This window comes from Cydia amplana, chromosome 22, assembly GCF_948474715.1.
Source record: "Cydia amplana chromosome 22, ilCydAmpl1.1, whole genome shotgun sequence".
NCBI classification, from domain to species: Eukaryota; Metazoa; Arthropoda; class Insecta; order Lepidoptera; family Tortricidae; genus Cydia; species Cydia amplana.
In genome coordinates, this window is record NC_086090.1 from 1,701,682 (window position 1) to 1,721,634 (window position 19,953).

The following is a 19,953-nucleotide window of genomic DNA, read 5'->3' on the forward strand; positions in this document are numbered from 1 at the left end:
AGTGATATATACATTAATGATACAAACTTATGTTAACATAAGTTTTAAATATGTATGAATACAACACCAATTTTACGAGCATTGCACATAAAACTTACAGTGCAAGGGGCGGACCTATTGCGTAAGACGTTCTCTACCAGCTAACCTTTGGGAAAATGAAAATGGTGTGAATACATGTGTAATATAAAACAGTCAATTTTCAAACAGGTGTGAACAAGGAGTCTAAAACATTTACCTTTTTGTCTTATTTCACAGTGACCATTTAGCCGTTAATAGTAGATTACGATACAAGTGCGAAAAGTAGGAAATTCGCAAGTGTATTGTGCAACGTTTTACAGTACATACGCACGCACTAGGGTGGTAAATTAGCGCCATAAGTACTGTAATAGTACATTACATACCTAGGGAGGTGAATTCGTGAATGCTCCAGATCGCAGGTGTTTGTGGCCCGAACCGAAGGTGAGGGCCATAAATATGCGATCTGGGGCTTTACGAATTACTGCCCGTGGTTTGTCTAAAGTTTTACGTCTTGCCTTGGCCAGGAAGTGAAATTTTCTCCTCGCGTAGCGGGGAGAAAATCCTACTTACGGGCCTAGGGTGACGTAAAAGGTATTTGTTTTAATTTCCTTGGTCAATGCATATGACATAATATCAAAATAATTTAGCATCCAATTAATTTTAACAGCGAAATTGAGCTTATGGTTAGCGTAATGTGAAAGCTTGTGTGACAAATTAGTAGTGTAACAATAGCCTACAATTTGTATCTTTACATGTTGAATTAAAGCTTATAAGCTGTGTAATGGGTTAGTGTTATTTTACTAATGACCTTGCTCAAAAATTACAAGTACCTACGTAGCTGTAAGGATAATGCTCCTAATGAATGAAGAGGGGTCCCATTGTTTCCCATAAGTTATAAAGTTTTAAGTAATAATGTATTGTTTGTCATATTATCATTAGTCATAAAACTGAAACCGTTAACATTTCAGGATTCTCGTTAGGTTATCATATAGATAGGTTAGGTTAAATAGATTTGTTTTATGGCAATCCTGATAAGTGACGCGTTTCTGAACCAAATGAATTATGACACGAAAATGCGGACAAACAATACATTATGGCTTAAAACTATTTGGGAAACAATAGAGACCCGAATGTAGAAATTCATTTTTGCCACCACCACCAGGTCCTCAGTTAGAGCCATTAATCTTTGGTTTTAAGCAAAACTCGACCATCGAAATTTTAAGCTCTGGACCTGGGCTATAACCGCTAAAATCGAAGTTCGAAAATTCCGGGCATTTTTCTCTGTCAGTCTAATTACGCCTTCATTAGACTAAAAGAGAAAGATCCCCGAAATTTACGAATTTCGGTTTTCGCGGTAGCCTCTCTGGCGTATCCTCTTAATGTTTGGTTTCAAGCAAAACTCGACCACCAATATTTTAAACCAGCAACCTGGAGGCAACACTTGGCCAGTCGTGCTCACCGTGGTGCGCTCCAAGCAGCGCAGCAGATGGTGATGCTGCAACTCGAAGATGTCTTCGTCTCGTCCAGCGTCGTCCAGCTCCACGCCAGACTCCTGCGCAGCCAGGCGAGCCTCGGCGGCTTTCTTTTTGGAGACGAAGGCTGCGCCGGAAGATGCCTTCGCGATGCGGATACGGGCGAGACGGGCTTTCTGGAATTTGATAAAGTAGACATTAAAAGGGTATTACTGCAATGTTCTGCCACCAGAGTGCAGCACTAGCTCCCATCATAAACCATAGAGTAACTTATACACACTGTGCCTTAAACTGTTTTTGACAATTTCACAGACAGTAAAATATGACTGATACATCAATTTAAGGCGGTTTGTTTACAAAGGGCCTGCCGGGAAACGCGAAAATTAAAACTCAGCTATCTGCCTCTTTATCGCCCCAATATACAAGAGTGATAGAGAGGTTAAATAACAAAATTTAGACTCTTTCGTTTGCGGTAGACCCTAAGATTGTGACTTATTATGGTACCTAGTGGCGCCCCCTACGCAGAGTTTCGCGTAATATTCCCTATTGATTTTCATTAAGAGTTAATATAGCGTTTAACTATAAATAGGTGACAAAACGGGAACAATTGTAGGAAGATAAACTATACAGCGTACGATGACGAATTGTAATTGTAACTAAGTATTGGTGTTCTAATAAAGGTCTACCGCATTAATTTAACTCGAAGTATTAAAAGTAGATCTAAAATTAGGGCAGTTGATGTATTTAAGGATCGCTTTTTTTTAGGATTTTGTATCTGTCGAGTCACTTTAGAAGCTTCGGGTACATTAATTAATGCAAGTTCAATAGTAAACGGGTATAACGAATTTAAAAGCTTTTCCTTGGGTGTGCCCAGTGCCCACTGATAAACGACCCAAACATTTCGTCGGCGCTGCAATAAGAATTATTCAGAATATATTACGATGATTATGACAGTTCTTAGTAGGTGTACTGTCAGAACTTCTGACAGTACACCCGCGAGATGGTAGATAGGGAGCATACACCGCCTACGATCTTTCAACCGCTATGTACTTACGGCTAAAGTTTATGATTGTAGAATGCATCATATCAAAATTTAGATGACAGTTCAAAAATCGAAAGACATTACGTATTCCTAAAAATGACCTTTGGTTCAACCAATATCCCTTGCTAACGACACGCGTTTTAGGACGTTTGAATGGGAGAAGGCCAATGAAGATTTTTACCCGTTGCGCCTTCCTCTTATCAGCTTTCTGGTTCTAAGATCCTTGAGAAGGTAGACACAGTGACTATTACTGACTATTACGATTATTATGTTGGATTTCACTTCCAACATATTTTAACCACGTCACATTCAAAGGACATTACGAATTCCAAAAAAGTACCGTTGGTTCAACAGATATCCCTTCTTGCTAACGACACGCGTTTAGGGAGTTTGAATGAGAAGACCAATGATGAGTCTTACCCGCTGCGCCTTCCTCTTATCAGCTCTCTGGTTCTGATGGTAGATCCTTGAGAAGGTAGACACACTGACAGGGAGTTTATTATGATTAAACAATTAAAGGACATTACGAAATTCAAAATTAAAATGTCCACAAGTCTGGCCAATGCGCCAACTTCTTAAACATACTTTCAGGGGCGCCTGGATAAGATAATCGCACGAGTATGTTCGTTCTTACCCGCTGCGCCTTCCTTTTATCAGCTCTCTGGTTCTGATGGTAGATCCGTGAGAAGTTGGACACGATGACCGGCACAGGCAGAGCGATCACGAGCACTCCAGACAGCGAGCATACGCCGCCTACGATCTTGCCCGCGATCGTGCCGGGGACCATGTCGCCGTATCTGGAAAAGAAGGGTTATGGTTAGATTTGTATAGTTATTGAGTTCAACTGTACCTAACGGTGTCCATAAAGCAACAATCTTTATAATTGTCCTGATTTTTTATCGCAATCCTGAGAATAAGTATCTTTAAATTCTATAATTTACATATGACCTATGATGTGGTTTACCTATGTAAATAATCAAAAGCCTAGTTTTAAAATTCTTAAAGATTCCTCATCTATATATATAAAATTGAAAAACCAGAACGGGATAAAAAACGAGGGAAGAAGCGAGATGGCGCCTTACAAATTTCTAAAAAAGTTTTTGACACGTTTCTCGAATACGACGCACGTATGATAAGAAAAAACTGTTTAAATCTATTATCTAAATACGAGAATAGAACTAGAGCATAAAAACTATCGCTTACGATGCGTATTTAATTTACAATAACCAAAAGAAATTTTCATAACAATCTTCATTTTACGATGATCGACCATTTTCGGCAACATTCGGTTGCTTTCGTTTCGGTGGTGCTACAGACAAAATTATTTGATGTGGACAGACATACCAAATGTTTATGTTTGTCATGTTGGTATACAGTTATTGCGGTGTTTTCTTATACGAAATAAAATAAAAAGTGCTGTCAACCTCAACCTTAGTCTATGCCCATCCGAGTGACTTATGCCATATATGACTTATCAATCAAATTAGTATTATCGTATGATTATCGTGTTAATAATTTGTATTTTATTATTTTAAATTTCTTTTTGAGTTATCTTATTCAGATTGACTCTCACGGCTTCGGCAAACATTGCCATTCGTCCGGGGAACGGGCTGCCGAGATGGGCCAAAATCAAAAATACAAAGTTGATAGCAAGTTAATGTTAATATGAAGCCCATCAGTTCAAGGGATACCACGGGCACCAGCCCGTAATAATGTGTGTATGTTAATTATACTTTAATGACTTTACAGATATAAGCAATTCGGGAACTGTTTTCTCGCGTAATACGATACGACTCGATCAGGTAGGATTTTTTCTTCTTGCTGAACAGTCACCATCAGATATATATATCGGAAATTAATCTAATGAACGTTTTTGCAATTGGGCTTATAAAAATTAATAATAATTTTATGTTGAAACAAGTTTTAAATAAATACCTACGTAGATGAAAAAATACAATCTTGCCTTTTATCAAATCACATAATTTTTTGAGAAATTTGCGAATTAGTTATCCAAATACCTATCGGTTACAAATAGAAAGTCCCTACCACAGTTATAAACCCTGGCAAGGTTCAATACATAATAATATCGGTATTTATATAACTAAACATAAGACAAACTCTTTATTTCATTTGACGCGAGCGGAGCTGCGGGCCCGTCTAGTTTTATATACATATAAACGTTACCTACTGTAATACAAATTTATTCTATTCTATGCCACTGACTTTTAATGTCTCCTCGGAGATTAACGTCAAAAAAGAATACTAAATATTTTGACAACACAATGAAACTAGTCAACTTATTTAAAAATTAAGAATTGTTCCATTTTATTCGAGTTTTAAATATTCGGGAGCGTATTATACAAAATTTATAGCTTCATCTCACCTCCATTATGTCATAGTGACAGTAAACTCGTGTCTACTAACGCTTTTATTATACAAATTATGATTCTTCTGATAATCTCTTGTTTCTAAATAGTCTATCGTTAATTAGTGTTTTCCATTGTTTTTGGTCGGGCTGTGTATTATGCAGACAAACGTTGATTCCCTGAATTTGTACTCCTTTTTAAAAGTGGGCCATTACATTAAGATCCAAAAAAGGTTATTTACTGGAACTAATCAAGTAAACTAAAATTAGCCATACATATTTTGACGTGATAACGTCTTATAATTCGATGAACACCGGTAGCATGCACGAAAAAGTGTCACGTTGTGGACAGATCGCCATGGTAACGTTGTGGACAGATCTCCATGGTAACGTATAAAAGTATGCAATTTTTCATCAATGTTTTCTTATGACGTTATCACGCAAAATTATCGTCCGTAAACCGACTTTACGGGCAACCATATTTTTTTAACTTAATAACGATGCCAGCAAAATACGAGTACAACGAGATTACCAATCAAGTCATGCTACATGTCCAAACCGTCAACATTTCATCAGGTATCCAACATTTGTTGTGTTTGTGTCTCATCTCGTAAGTTTTACACGTGCGTTGTCAGAAGTTGTGGAACTTGTCACATCAATCGCGGGTTCATTTGGCCGGCTGCCAGAGAGAGTTGATTACCTACTTTGAAAGAATCCGGAATCGAGTTCCGTTTCTCGTTTCATTCCGGAAATTTACGGATTGTTTGCTTGTTATTGTAAAACATTTTTATTATTATTTATTTATTTAATAAAATACAGAGTTATTCTTAAAATATAGTCATACCCCGCAAAACATAATAATAAAAACGCTTAAATTAAAAAGTTTAAATAAAAAAATTAGGTAGGGTGCCCATAAGGCTGGCCGCATTGCTCCACTGGATGGCAATACTTATTTGCTGTTTGTTTTTGAAGAAGATTTTCTTAAAAAGGCGGAAGATAAGTTAAAATATTACAATGAACGAGGTAATAATGACATAAAGAAAGGTAAATAAATCACTTTTTCACCTTATAAAACAATGTCCTCCGCCGTGTTTGTCTGTTTGTATATATGTTCGCGATAAACTCAAAAACAACCTACTGAAAAAAAAATGTTTTAGAAAATTTGTACAACACGTACCTACTAATCATTTTCATTTATATTATTTTAAAATTGTCTCAGTATATTTATCAATTGTATCTATCAATGTTGAGTAGTAAACGTCTATGCCAAAAGTCGTAACAAAACGCAAAGTTAACTTTATAATTTCACGATTCTAAACCCTAAAGCTAACTTACTAGCGTTTGCTTAGTAAACAAATCCTTCGTTCCCAGTGTTTGTTCCAACTCTGTTTACATTTCATTGACGTCAAGGAATTTACGATTGGTGGTGTTAAGGTGTTTTTGTGTTTACCTGGTCTAGATTTGAGAACGTCAAAAATAACAAGGATTTGCGCGACGGGGTTTAAAAAGCGGCCAAGTGCGAGTCGGACTCGCTCGTGAAGGGTTCCGTAGCAGCAAGAAGGTAAATTGCGGTTTACGTTTTACGACGTATTAAAAAAAAACTACTTACTAGATCTCGTTCAAACCAATTTTCGGTGGAAGTTTGCATGGTAATGTACATAATTTTTTTTAGTTTTATCATTCTCTTATTTTAGAAGTTACAGGGGAAGGACACATTTTACCACTTTGGAAGTGTCTCCCGCGCAAACTATTCAGTTTAGAAAAAAATTACATTAGAAACCTCAATATCATTTTTGAAGACCTATCCCTATAGACACCCCACACGTATTGGGTTTGATGAAAAAAAAATTATGAGTTTCAGTTCTAAGTATGGGGAACCCCCAAAATGTATTGGTTTTTTTTTCTATTTTTGTGTGAAAATCTTAATGCGGTTCACAGAATACATCTACTTACCAAGTTTCAACAGTAGATATAGTTCTTATAGTTTCGGAAAAAAGTGGCTGTGACATACGGACGGACAGACAGACAGACAGACAGACATGACGAATCCATAAGGGTTCCGTTTTTTGCCATTTGGCTACGGAACCCTAAAAAACGTACATTATTGAAAGCTTTGACATTGTCAGGCGTGGCTCACTCCGCGATTTCGTTGCGTCGCTACAAGTACATGCGGCCCACACCAATTTTGGTGCCTAGCCATAGTAGTTGCATGGTAGTTGCCGCGCACCGCTACAGAACGGACGCGTGCTCGAGCTTGCGCCATCTAGCGGTCATATCTGTCGAAAATGAGCGTTTTGTTAGAGAGTGAATCTTCTGTACCAAGTATTATTAAATTTATTGTGTGGGATCCTTTGAAAAAAATTGAACCCGGCTCATACCCGGCTACGATCTTTTTGCGTAAAAAACTTCCTGAATATCAAAGTCGTTTAATCGATTCAAAAGTCCTCTAGTTTGCTAACTCGGTTATACCAGTTTCTCCATAATCCGACATTAGTACAAAACTAACTGTGCCAGCCAAAAACCTACTCAAACTTAAAGACATAAGCACTAAAATTTAAAAAAGTTTTCACACCAATTCAGAGCTAAAATCTTGCAACAGCTTAAACTCTACAAACTTATTTTTGCCGCTTAAAAACTCCGAGTTGTACCTTGTTTCTAAAGACTTACGTAGGGAAATCCTTCATAATGGTATTTTTCGTATGCGTCGGTAGATGGGAAAAGATTTTGGGTATACTCTAAAAGTTTTTATTGGTGATAAAATATGCTTCCGGGTGTATTTTGGTTAGCCTTCAAGGATTTTGTTATCTCTTATCAGAAATGTTTTTTTATTACCTACTACTGTAAATTTAGTGTATGTGATGGTTTTACTATAGGTAGGTACCTTGAGAGAATTTTTCTTGGTTACTTATTTTAACATTTTATATCATAGTAAAAGAAATACTGATTATACTGACGATGATGATGATTTTTAAATATAATTTGAAATTTAACAATCACTAGAAGATTTTAACCCTTACAGCGTCAAAAGTTCTAAATAAGTGTATACGTACTTATTATGAAAAAATACAAAAAGAGGATCAAATATCGTCAGGTGACAAGCAAAACTAGTGAGTTTTGCTTGTCACCTGACCTCAGGAGGTAATTAGTGAATTACCACCACAAGTTCATAGCCATAGTGTTAAAACTTTTTTTAGTAATTAGTGAGTTTTGCTTATCACCTGAGGATATAATAATTATATTCTAGACATTGCCGAATGAAGGGAAAACTTGTACGTTCATTGGTATCATGAAATCGTCTTTACTATCCCAGTTTACTTCTAAATGTAATATTTTTTTCTCAAAAATTTCATATTTTTACTAGCTTTTATCGCTGACTGTACTTTTCTTTCGACAGGCAACTAAATACTCATCGAATTAATTCTAACAAATCAAAACACAATTAGGTTGCGTTGTTTTATCACAGAGTTCCTATGGCCACCTTCTGTGTCCCTGTCCATCATCAGATTAGATATTAATAATAGCATACCATAATATTGCATGGCCACCCACCTTACTTATATATACATACTCCTCATACTAGCAACCTGCCCCGGCTTCGCACGGGTTAACAAATTACACATAAGCCTTCCTCTTGAATCAATCTATCTATTAACAAAACCGCATCAAAATCCGTTGCGTACTTTTAAAGATTTATTTTTATTTTATTTGTTAGGAACACTTACATGAGTGGAAACAGTGAGCCAATTACAAGTTTCCACAGGTAAATCTAAGATCTAAGCATACATAGGGACAGACAGACAGCAGGAAGCGACTTTGTTTTATACTATGTAGTGATGTGAAGTTTCCGCTTAATCGAATAATGGGAATCTAATTTAGCTTGCAAGATTTGAATGAATGAATGAATGAATGATAATTTATTCGAAACACACATACACAACAACACTAAGATAGGCTTAAATCTAGGTAAATTAGTAGGTAAGTAACAATGTTGCGAGGGGTTCCAGAAAAGGATAACACTCAGCATGTGTCGTAGCACATGAGTTGTGTTACGACGCTGATTTTCAGTGTACCCATTGACACTTAAAACAAACACAAAACAACACAGGGGGCCGATTTTTGAATTTCGACCACTCGATTTCGTGTATTTCGTTAATTACGTAATATCTCCACTACTAGGCATTAAAATTCTACTAAAAGAATTGAAATCGAGTGGTCAATACCAATAGATTCCAAATTTCGATCGCTCGTATTTCAAAAATTAGCATTTCGCCGTTTTCCACCGATTTTCGAGTGACGAAATCGAGCGATCGAAATCCAAAAATCGGCCCCCAGAACATAACAACAAAACCGAAGCAGAATACAACAGAATGTGCAGTTGACACTGTAATTTATTTATAAAACCGGGACATGTTTATTTATAAATATTTGGACAATACTTGGATTTGACTCGAACATACATCATTTATATTTAGTCAATTTAACGCTTCATATTTACATGGTAAATTTGAATAACAAAATGATTACTTCAAAAATCTAGCCCTAAACTTGCCTGGGGCATTGTATCCAGGACACTTGCCGCGTTCCCCCTCTGCACAGTGAGGCTGAGTTTGTGTACAAAAAATGCGCCAGCTCATAGGTCGCCAGACACCCAGACTAGTTTGGTAGAAATTTCTTTTACTAGTTTTTTGGTGTCTGACGACCAAGGACCGAGAGTTTCAATTGCAAGTGCCGCAAATACATAATTCGTTTTCATGAATGCATATTTGCGACACTTGGCAATTTGGGCGTCGTCTGCTGAACATAAATACATACAAACATAGCAAGTTAAATAAAAGCTTGTAAAAAATAGGTGTACTGCATTCCGATAGCAATCAATAGCAACATTCTTGCAGCAATGCCATTACGTCAACTGCGGATAATGCATAAATGCAGCAATTGCGGTGCAGTCGCAATTCAGGTCCATTATAGTTCGATCCTGTCATCGGCTGTGCATTATTTAGCGTGGGCACGGTTGTTATAATAGTACCGTGAAAGTATAAAACTTTGCCCTTTACCATAACTTTGATCACCGCGTAACAGTTACACTTTCTTCAGAAAGTGTGTCTGTAACTAGGTACTTTTAAGTTATTTCGCTTTTACTGATCTGTGACGCGGTGGGCAAAGTTATGTTTAAAGGGCAAAGTTTTATACTTTGACGGTAATACTTATGACTCTTATGAGTGTGTAGGGAAACACAAAAAAATATGCATGCATTGCTATGGCTATTAATAATTGGTTTTAAACATTTTATACTTAATTTGAAATCGATTTGGTAACTTCTTTATTATGTTTTCAATCTATTTTTGTGCATATTCAAGCTGGCAAGATACTGCCGTATTCGAACTTTAAGATATTCACAAGAGACGACACGTACTAGATCCATTCTAGATACGTTATAGTTTAGATTTCAACTAGTTCTCTTTTGCAGCGCAATTCGGGCAACCAATGTCACTTTTACGATAGATCGTGTTAGATATCTATTAGATGTGAATTAGATCTCTAAGTAATATCTTGTGGAAACCGTTTAAAAGTATCTCCAGAATCGCGGAAATGTCAAATTTGACAGGTTAGATCTTAAACATATCGTTATCGTATCTTGGCGATGTCTAATAGATATCTATTACAAAATCCGAATCGGGCATGGGCCCGAAATAAATAACTTATATTTAGTAGTATAATTAGTAGGTATAAGGATTTCACACGTACCTACATAAATAACTAAAATGTTAATAACATCCTTGGTCAGTCTTTTCTATTTATTAACCGAGCCTTAGTAGTGAAGGTCAACCTTTCACTTTGAGCAAATCCGATCCTAATTTTGGATTTTTTTTCGAAATGGCAGAGCCTTACAGTTAATAACTCTTAAGTTATGTTCGCTAAGACGCTAGGTCTACAGTTCACAATGCCACTAGTATAATAATAAACACACACTTAAAATAACTCTTGAAAAACATTGACAGCTAAATTTATTATGTAAAAATAACACTTCATCATTCTGTATATTTTCAGATGAACCCTACCAAGGTTAAACTTTTACCAACCAGGCTAAAATAAGCCTTATTCCAATTTCAATAGAGTTCAAAATTAAAATAGGTAAAAGTGTTAAATTTGTTTACATATGTGGCTTAAAGGCATGTGCACACCGGCTGCTAGTGCGTGACGTGCACGTGCGCGTGCAGCGTTGTAGTATACAGATCCTTATGAGAGACGGCACACTGCTTGCGTGACGTGTGCGTGTGCGGCTCCAACATTTTAGCGCACGCGCACGTGCACGTCACGCACACGCAAGTCGGTGTGCACAGGCCTTAAATTATGTTGTTTATGCGACTTTAGATGTGTTTATTATTACGTTGGAGTTGAGCGAGGAATTTTCATATGCTGTTGATAGTATGGCTTCCCGGGTATAGGTCAAGTTTAACGTAGAACTGGTTTGAGTAATTAATCTATGACTGTGGATCTCTCTGTTAGATCATTTATCAGTTTTATATTAAAATTCACCTTTCGTCAGTGAATCGGCCGGCTGTTTTGTATAAGTACACTTCATCATCATCATCATCTCCTAGTCGTTTTCGGTCACAGCGACTGCTTTCTACCGCTGAGAGCGTCGCTGGTGCGCTCTCAGGTGACTGACGTAGCCAATCTTTGCAGCAAATGTGCGGCCACACTCGCTGCTGGTCAGCACCCCTCCGACGTAATTATATGTGATGGCAGGCGTGGCTCACTCCGCGATTTTGTCGCTTTGCTACAGATAGCTAAAAGTACATCCGTTCCGCCCCAATTTTGGGGAAAGCCATAAGTCGCGCGTGGCGCTGTCGCCACCTAGCGGCCATATCTGTGCTGATCGTAACAGACGCGTTTTGTTAGAGAGTGAGTCTTCTGTACCTAGTACTATTATTTATTCTGTGGTGATGACCACAGGTGGTCTGGCCTTTAGCTCGTCACGCTTAGTGTCGAGTTCTGAGCGTCGCCTGGCTTCAAATTCACGCACGTGCGTCTGCACAATATGCCTCCACATGACTGTGGACGGTCACCAGCTAGTGTCTCCCATACCATAATGCATAGTGTATTTCCACATAATAATATTTGGACTCATAATAGGTACTATTATTTTTTAAATTACTTAACTGGCGCGATGACATGAATAGCCTTGATCATCACCATAGCCGTATCAATAACGAATACCTATACCGTGTTTACTGCGGAGTCAAGGGCGATCTTCAAGAGGATCAAAAAGAAATAACTTGTTATAAATAGCCTTACGCTATGAACTCAATGAGATAACAGTTTGTAAGAACTTTAAGACATACCGGATACAATTTTGGTAATCGCTTTTAAACCAAGGTTTTATACCACGTTGGAAAATATGTATAAAGGGTGGCTCAAAAATACGTTCATTTATAGCTTAAATGTTTCTTAACAAAATGTCATTAAAAATTTAAATTACACTCAGTTAACTAAAAAAAACGAATTATCTTCGAAATATCCTGATTAATCTTTGATATACAAACGCACACTTTCTGATAATTATCAACAAAAAAAATATCATCTTATTTATTGTGCCCGCCATGCCCGTACCATGATTCACTGTCAATGTGAAAAATGACATACACGCTATCGAGAACGTAATTTACTTTCTATACATCTCGCTCGTACTAATTACGTTCTCGGCGTTTATATCAGTGCCAAACTGGCGGTAGCCACACACCCCCTGACGGGCCCGAAACATGTCGCCAATGGCGACTAAAAATTCAAGTGAGTGTAACCTGGTCTAAGGTTAAGGTACTTCCCCAGTTGAGTTAAGAACCTCCAAATTCGAACAAGGTTAACATTTCTATAGGTTTTAGTGTCACGCGGACCGTCCGTGCGGATCGCTCCGCACCGGACCAATATGTATTAAGTTCAGGGAGCGTTTTAGAGTGGTCCCAGCTTTCTCATATAATTTGGCAATCCGCACGGACGGTCCGCGTGACACTAAAACTAGCCATATGCCCTCCCCCTCCTTTAGTCTTTGACGTATTTTGCAAACATAACTGGTTACTAGAATTGAACTGTTACAGAAATTCTTCTCACTCCCTCGTAATAACACTGTTCCATCATTAACCCCTCGTTTCCCAGGACCTCTCAAATCCATACAATTCCGGCTCATATTGGAGCCACTGGGATCTGACAGGTTAATTATCTACCGGATGATTGGGATAAATTATAGCGTAAATGGCATATTGTTTATCATAGACAACAAACGCAGTTGCATGCGTCATGGCTGGGGGCGGGAAGAAACTTCAGCGGATATGTGGGCTATTGAAAAGTCAAACATCGGATCAGCATGTGAAGAACGCACTTGATACGAAATTACGGATAGCTATGTATAATTATGTATAAGCCGGATGGGGCTTGTAACATGAGCAACAAAAAATGACACTTTTGTTCAACAACTTCAAAAACTTTAAAGTGAGCTAAAAATAAACGCACAAGTTAACTATTTTAAAAGTAGCTGAACAAAAATTGGCCAGTTTGAGGAGTACAGCCTACAGTTTAATATTTTGCTCCTCCACAGGCCACCCGTTATATTTACAAGTACGATAAGCTTCTGCCCGTGACTTTATCTGAGTGGAATAATGATGATGATGATTGATAAAAAGTATCCTATGTCCTTCCTTGGTCCTCAAATTATCTCCATATAAAATTTCATAAACGAATACACTTTTTTGAGTAAACGTCGCGCGATAGAGCAGATAGAGCCGGTGCAGTCAGGGCTCCAGTTGAAAATTCTCAGAAACTAATCGAAATAAGTCGAGTGTATATATATTCGACTTAATATAACGTTAATAACCCGTTTAAAATAATGTTACTAGATATGTTTCAGAAAAGCGGTGGTGGCCTAGCGGTAAAAGAGCATGCGACTTGCAATCCGGAGGTCGCGGGTTCAAACCCCGGCTCGTACCAATGAGTTTTTCGGAACTTATGTACGAAATATCATTTGATATTTACCGGTCGCTTTTCGGTGAAGGAAAACATCGTGAGGAAACCGGACTAATCCCAATAAGGGCCTAGTTTACCCTCTGGGTTGGAAGGTCAGATGGCAGTCGCTTTCGTAAAAACTAGTGTCCACGCCAATTCCTGGGATTGGTTACCAAGCGGACCCCAGGTTCCCATGAGCCGTGGCAAAAAGCCGGGACAACGCGAGGAAGATGATGATGTTTCACCGAATCTGTTTATATTATACGCTTTTTTTTCGAACCAAATTAGTTATGTCACATTTCTCTTAAGTCCCGTAGGTACATGCCTGAACCAATGAACCCTTTTCTACCACTTTAAGGGTTAAGGTGTATAGTTAACACATCGTTCCTCTTTCATCAATCGCGCACATATACAGTTATGAGTCGATAAGCCGGTTTGTTTATGAGCGCGCATTTTTCAGATGTTTACACTCGCTCCGACCAGCCCCAGCATTTCCGGTTGTGCTTCGTCAAAATGCGGGAAATGCCTTTTAACTGTATAATAGTTCATATTTAAGAAGTTCTAAGAGAGTAGCCAAGGTTACAATAGTTAATCGTTAACCCCAATAAGTACATACATACATACATATAATCATGCCTATTTCCCGGAGGGGTAGGCAGAGACCACGGATTTCCACTTGCTACGATCCTGACATATCTCTTTCGCTTCCGTTACTTTCATAACATTCCTCATACACGCTCGCCGGTTTAGGGTGCTCTTGACCTGAGGCCTTACCATGAAGTTTAAACAGAATCGCAATAAGGACATCATGGTAAGGCCCCAGGCCTTTCTTCAGTATTATTATGTAGATAAGGGATAATGTTTGGAAATCATCACGTGTCTTTGCTCAATATTTGTCTACTTAACGATATTTTTTTTTACTTTTAAATAAATAATAAATTGTTAGGGTCAAGGCGAGAACAGTGGCTCACTTAACCTAATTTCAATACAAGAGAGGCTATTTGCTACTCTGCTAATACAGAAGAAACATTCAGTAATCGAACAAATTCAAATGGACGATCAAAAGTTACATATTTTACCACGATAGTGTGCTACAATATAGAGCGATATGTGGACGACTGAACTACTAAAGTACTTAACATGGGGGTCAAATCGATGGCTTAGCAAACTTTAGTTTTTATCACTTCCATCATAACTTTTATCCAGAAATGGGGCACGTCCTCTTAGGGATAATGGGGAACTTATATAAAAAAGAATGTCTAAGAAGGAAAAGTTTAAGATGGGTATAGGTAATAAAATAATACATATTATATGGGTAGTGGGACTGTCTATTTTTAGATGGTTGGTTAATTATTTAAGACCAAAGAGTAGGCTCCTGTTGACCACGAATACTGTAAAGGGTTTTTAAATTTATTATACGAAATATCCGTTTAAGTACTTAGTTTTCTTTCATCCTGAGTTCATGACCCTGCCTGAGAAGCCGCTAGTCCTGGGTTTGAATCCCGGTAAGGGCGTTTATTTGTGTGATGACCACAGATATAACCCCGGCTCATACCAATGAGTTTTTCGGAACTTATGTACGGAATATCATTTGATAATTACCAGTCTCTTTTCGGTGAAGGATAACATGCTGAGGAAACAGGACTAATCCCAATCAGTACTAATCCCAAAGGGCCTAGTTTCCCCTCTGGGTAGGAAGTTCAGATGACTGTCTGGCAGTCGCTTACGTAAAAACTAGTTCCTACGCCAATTCTCGGAATTATTGGTCAAACGGGCCCCAGGCTCCCATGAGCCGTGATAAAAATGCCGGGATAACGCGAGGAAGACGAAATACCCTAATAGGCCCAACTAACGACCCCGAGGCATGTAAGCCCTATAATAGTTATTTGTACAACAAGAGATCAAAGTTTAATATTTCTTCGAGTGCTTATTTTGAGTCCCGTGCAAGCGAAAGATTCTATACTAGATTCACGAGCGTAGCGAGTGAATCTAATTTAGAATCTTGAGCGTAGTAAGGGACTCAAAAGCGCAAGAGATGTAAATAACTTTGATCTCGTGTAGTTCACAAAACTTTTCACCTCAGCAGTGAGAACATATTAGAGAACCCGAAAAATGTATTCCTTCTTCATCACTTACCTCTATTCACTCATGTTTTCTTAAGATATACCAATAATTAAGTATTCACCTCAGAAGCTCGAACAAGGATACTTTGCTACTTAAAAACAGTGAGCAAAATGCGATTTTGCTCACTGTTTTTAAGTAGCAAAGTACCCTTGTTTGAGCTGCTGAGGTGAAAAATAAATTATGTCTCCGAGACTTTCATTCTTTCATTTTTACGTCTTTACAAATCTCGTTTTAAATCGTAAAAGCCGTCAACCTATCGGGTAATAAATATTTCTAGAACAGCCCGTCGTAGCGAGATGCTGTGAAAATAAATAGTAGCTTATAGGTATGACTGTCGGAATGTATCGGTGACGAAACATATTGACGTTGGCGAGAAATGACAAACTAAACTTTATATCTTGTTTACCCATGTTTAACCACAACGGTGGCAAAAAGCACATGCCATAAAATAGGGATGATGACACATGTTGAATTTTATAACAAAATCTATTAAAATAGATAGCAAATGAGCAATTAATCACAACATTGTGGAAATTTAAAAAATATATGGAAATAATACAAAAATACAGCACCTGAAAGTTTCAAAATTTAATTTTTTTTTAACTTCCAAAAACGAAATAAGTAAGGATACCATTCGATTCCTCACACCTTTACCCAAAAAAGATTGTATAGCAACCATATACATAAACGCAATATTTCACCGACAAAAATGCAATTTTCTTGTTTTGTTCATACTTCAAGATGCGCTCTCAGTGACTTGGACGTCACATTCACATATCAATTTGTTGAAGGCGTTTCGCGAGTGAAGTTCTACTGTCGGACTTTGACTATCATTTCTGACTTTCGTATTGCTTTAATGCAATGGGTCCCATAGAGACATTTGATTCTAAAAACAAACCTGATTGATTGATACCATAAATGAAAATTTGTCATGTAGCCTATTTCCTTACTTTGCTCCCCACTGGGTAATTAGGCTTCTACAGTTTTTACATAGGTATGTATGTAAACTACCTATATCACAACTTCATTTAAGTGTTACAATGTGATAGTAGGTAGTGATGCAAATCTAAGACCTGATAGTATAATAATAATATACCTACCACGATATAGGTACCTACTGAATAATTTTAAATTTAAAAAATATTGGTCTAATTTTGGAGACAATTTTGGAGCAACGATTGGATTGTCGGGTATTGCCTAAAGAACGGTTAAACGCGTTTCAAGACTTATTCTTCATTATTAGATAGTTTTACGAAATACATAAATATATCAAAAACAACTCGACACCTCCAAAACTTACAAAAACAAAGTCGCGCCTGATGTGACGGACGACAAACATATCGATGTCGAAAACTGTTGATGTTGGCAGCGCCATGATTCCTCGGGGCGAGAGGTGACTAAACTGAATTTGATAAATGATAAGCTAGCTAGTTAAAAGCATAGCAAGCATAGGGCTTCACGTGACAAGTCTATTAGTAGCCGGCCGCACAGGCTTTAGGTTTGTTTTCGCTCATGTCGTCTCGGATATGAGTGAATATGGTGTCGATGCATTCAGTTTAGGTAATGCCCTGAACACAAATATATGAGATGACAAGCGCGAAAGTGGTGGGGGTAGTTGCTGTGACGTGATAAAGTTGGCAGTACATACTATTTTTTAAAATTTTAACACAGATAAAACCAAAAAATAACATTGTTATTCATATTTAATTACGTATTGTACTTGTGAACCATAAATGTACCTTGGTTTTTCGTATGTAGATTTTCTTACAGAAACCAAAACGAAAGTATAACGTTCGACACGAAAAAATTAAACATAGATACGACGACCTCAAAAGCGTTACGCCGGTCATAAATACGGCACTAAATCTACGCAACAATAAACAGAGGAGTTTATCGCCGCGGATAAAACATGGCCACTTCACGAAAACACCATTTTGTGACGGAGACCACGTTGTAACACGTGACTTTTCCGTTTTCCTGTGTGTTTGTTGGATTTCTGAAGAAAAAGCATCGCTAGTATCCTTTTGTATGAGTGTGATGCGCAAGAGTGATAGAGAGGTGAAATTTCACTATTTCGATTTATCCTGACCCTGACATAGTCAGACTATTGACTTGACCATGAGCTCGAAAATGACAAGTCTGTGGACTTGACATAGCAAGCCATTTCCGTCAGTAGAAAAAAGCGGCGATTTAAAAAAATGTAGGCGCGAAGGGTTATCTTCCCGTAGAAAATTTGATCTGACCTTTTTCTACTGACAAAGTTGTTTGACCGGCTATATTTGATAGCAATAATAATATAATACTTGCACAATCTACGTATTTTATACGAGTATAACTATCATCACTACATAGTATAAAACAAAGTCGCTTCCCACTGTCTGTCTGTCCCGTATGCTTGAATCTTAAAAACTACGCAACGTATTTTGATGCGGTTTTTTTAAATAGATAGAGTAATTCAAGAGGAAAGTTTACCTATGTATTGCTAACCCGTGCAAATTTGTTAACCCGTGCAAAGCCGGGGCAGGTCGCTATACTTAAATAAATATCAGGCATCAGGGGACATCTTACACAGATGAACCAGCCCCAAACTAAGTAAAGCTTGTACTATGGCTATGACTATCATAATCCAACCAAATTACGAATGATTCTTAATATCTTGGCATGAGCTACGACAATATCTAGACCCGTCTAGATCGTATCCACTACAAGAGAACACGTGTGCAAGAGCGTAGGATTTAGACATTCATTCAACAGCTAACCGAATGATTGAGATGTTGACTCGTTCGGGGCGAGGACCGGATATTTTAACCGACCAATTGACAGAAATATAAACAGAGACTTTACAGCGAAATTGAACATATTTTAAAAGACAGAATAATGGCACTTTTATCTATGTAGACGTACTTAAGTATCGATCGATTCCAATTTAATTATTTGTTATGGTTTTCAATTGGTTTTGATAAGACATTGACGATCGTCTTAGTGATTGGCGCGCATCTCACGCACGAATTGCACTTCACTTCGCATGCACCAATCAGCGTGAGCGATTTTCAAGGTCGTATCAAAATAAGATCAAAATCGTAAAATATACTTAAATCTTCCTCAATAATCACTCTGATGATATGTGAAAACCACATGAAAATCCGTTCAGTAGTTTTTTAGTGTATCGCGAACATACATACCTACACACAAACAGACAGACGCAGCGGAGGACTTTGTTTTATAAAGTGTAGTGATAGTAATCTACATTCTATACGTCTACTCTTTGTGGATGCAACATTTTCTCTGTGCTACATTTTGGAATGGAATTAAAACTTCTTGCACGCAATTAAAACGCATTAAATACTGAGATAGAATATTAAATTTCTTGTGGAGCAAAAATCCATCACTGTGTATTGTAGGTATTTTGTGGCAGAATAGTAGCAGGATTCGGTGACTAGATCAACAAATCTTTAGCCAACTGTTTCGTTTGGCAACAATTTCGACATGTTTTTAATGTAGGTAATTGTAACTATATCTAGGTGCCTTTTTAGTTTTTCGTAAGAATAAAAAACATACAGTATAATAGGTTATTCTATTATTTAGGAAAATCTTAAAATATTACATAAAAAAATCAAGCGAGCGCATAGTTTTATATTTTTACGTAATTATTCGCCGTTTCGAAATTCATAATGCAAACACTAATAGTGTTCTTATAGTTGAACGCAACTTTTATTCTATCCACCATTTCGGATATGATCTTTGAAATCCAGCTTTTATTACTATCTAAAAGGTTAGTAGAGGTCACCGGTGACCGCAGAGCTGGCAGCTTCCTCGCTCAAAGAATTAGTCTTGCGGTACAGCGTGGAAATGCTGCCAACATCTACGGCACCATGCCGCAGGGGGATATTTTTAGGGTTCCGTAGCCAAATGGCAAAAAACGGAACCCTTATAGA

At 37.6% G+C, this 19,953-nt stretch overlaps 1 protein-coding gene across 3 annotated transcripts in view; it reads right to left on the bottom strand.

The window, feature by feature from the left end:
• The window catches only part of LOC134658378 (potassium voltage-gated channel protein Shal), a 102,679-nt gene that overhangs the window by 9,708 nt on the left and 73,018 nt on the right, over window positions 1-19,953 (bottom strand). For all 3 annotated transcript variants that reach the window (XM_063514052.1, XM_063514051.1, XM_063514050.1), the window contains exons 2-3: window positions 3,167-3,329; window positions 1,478-1,666 (exon numbers count right to left, since the gene is read on the bottom strand). In XM_063514052.1, coding sequence (XP_063370122.1) covers window positions 1,478-1,666; window positions 3,167-3,329 — 352 coding nt within the window. The remainder of the gene's footprint in view (window positions 1-1,477; window positions 1,667-3,166; window positions 3,330-19,953) is intronic.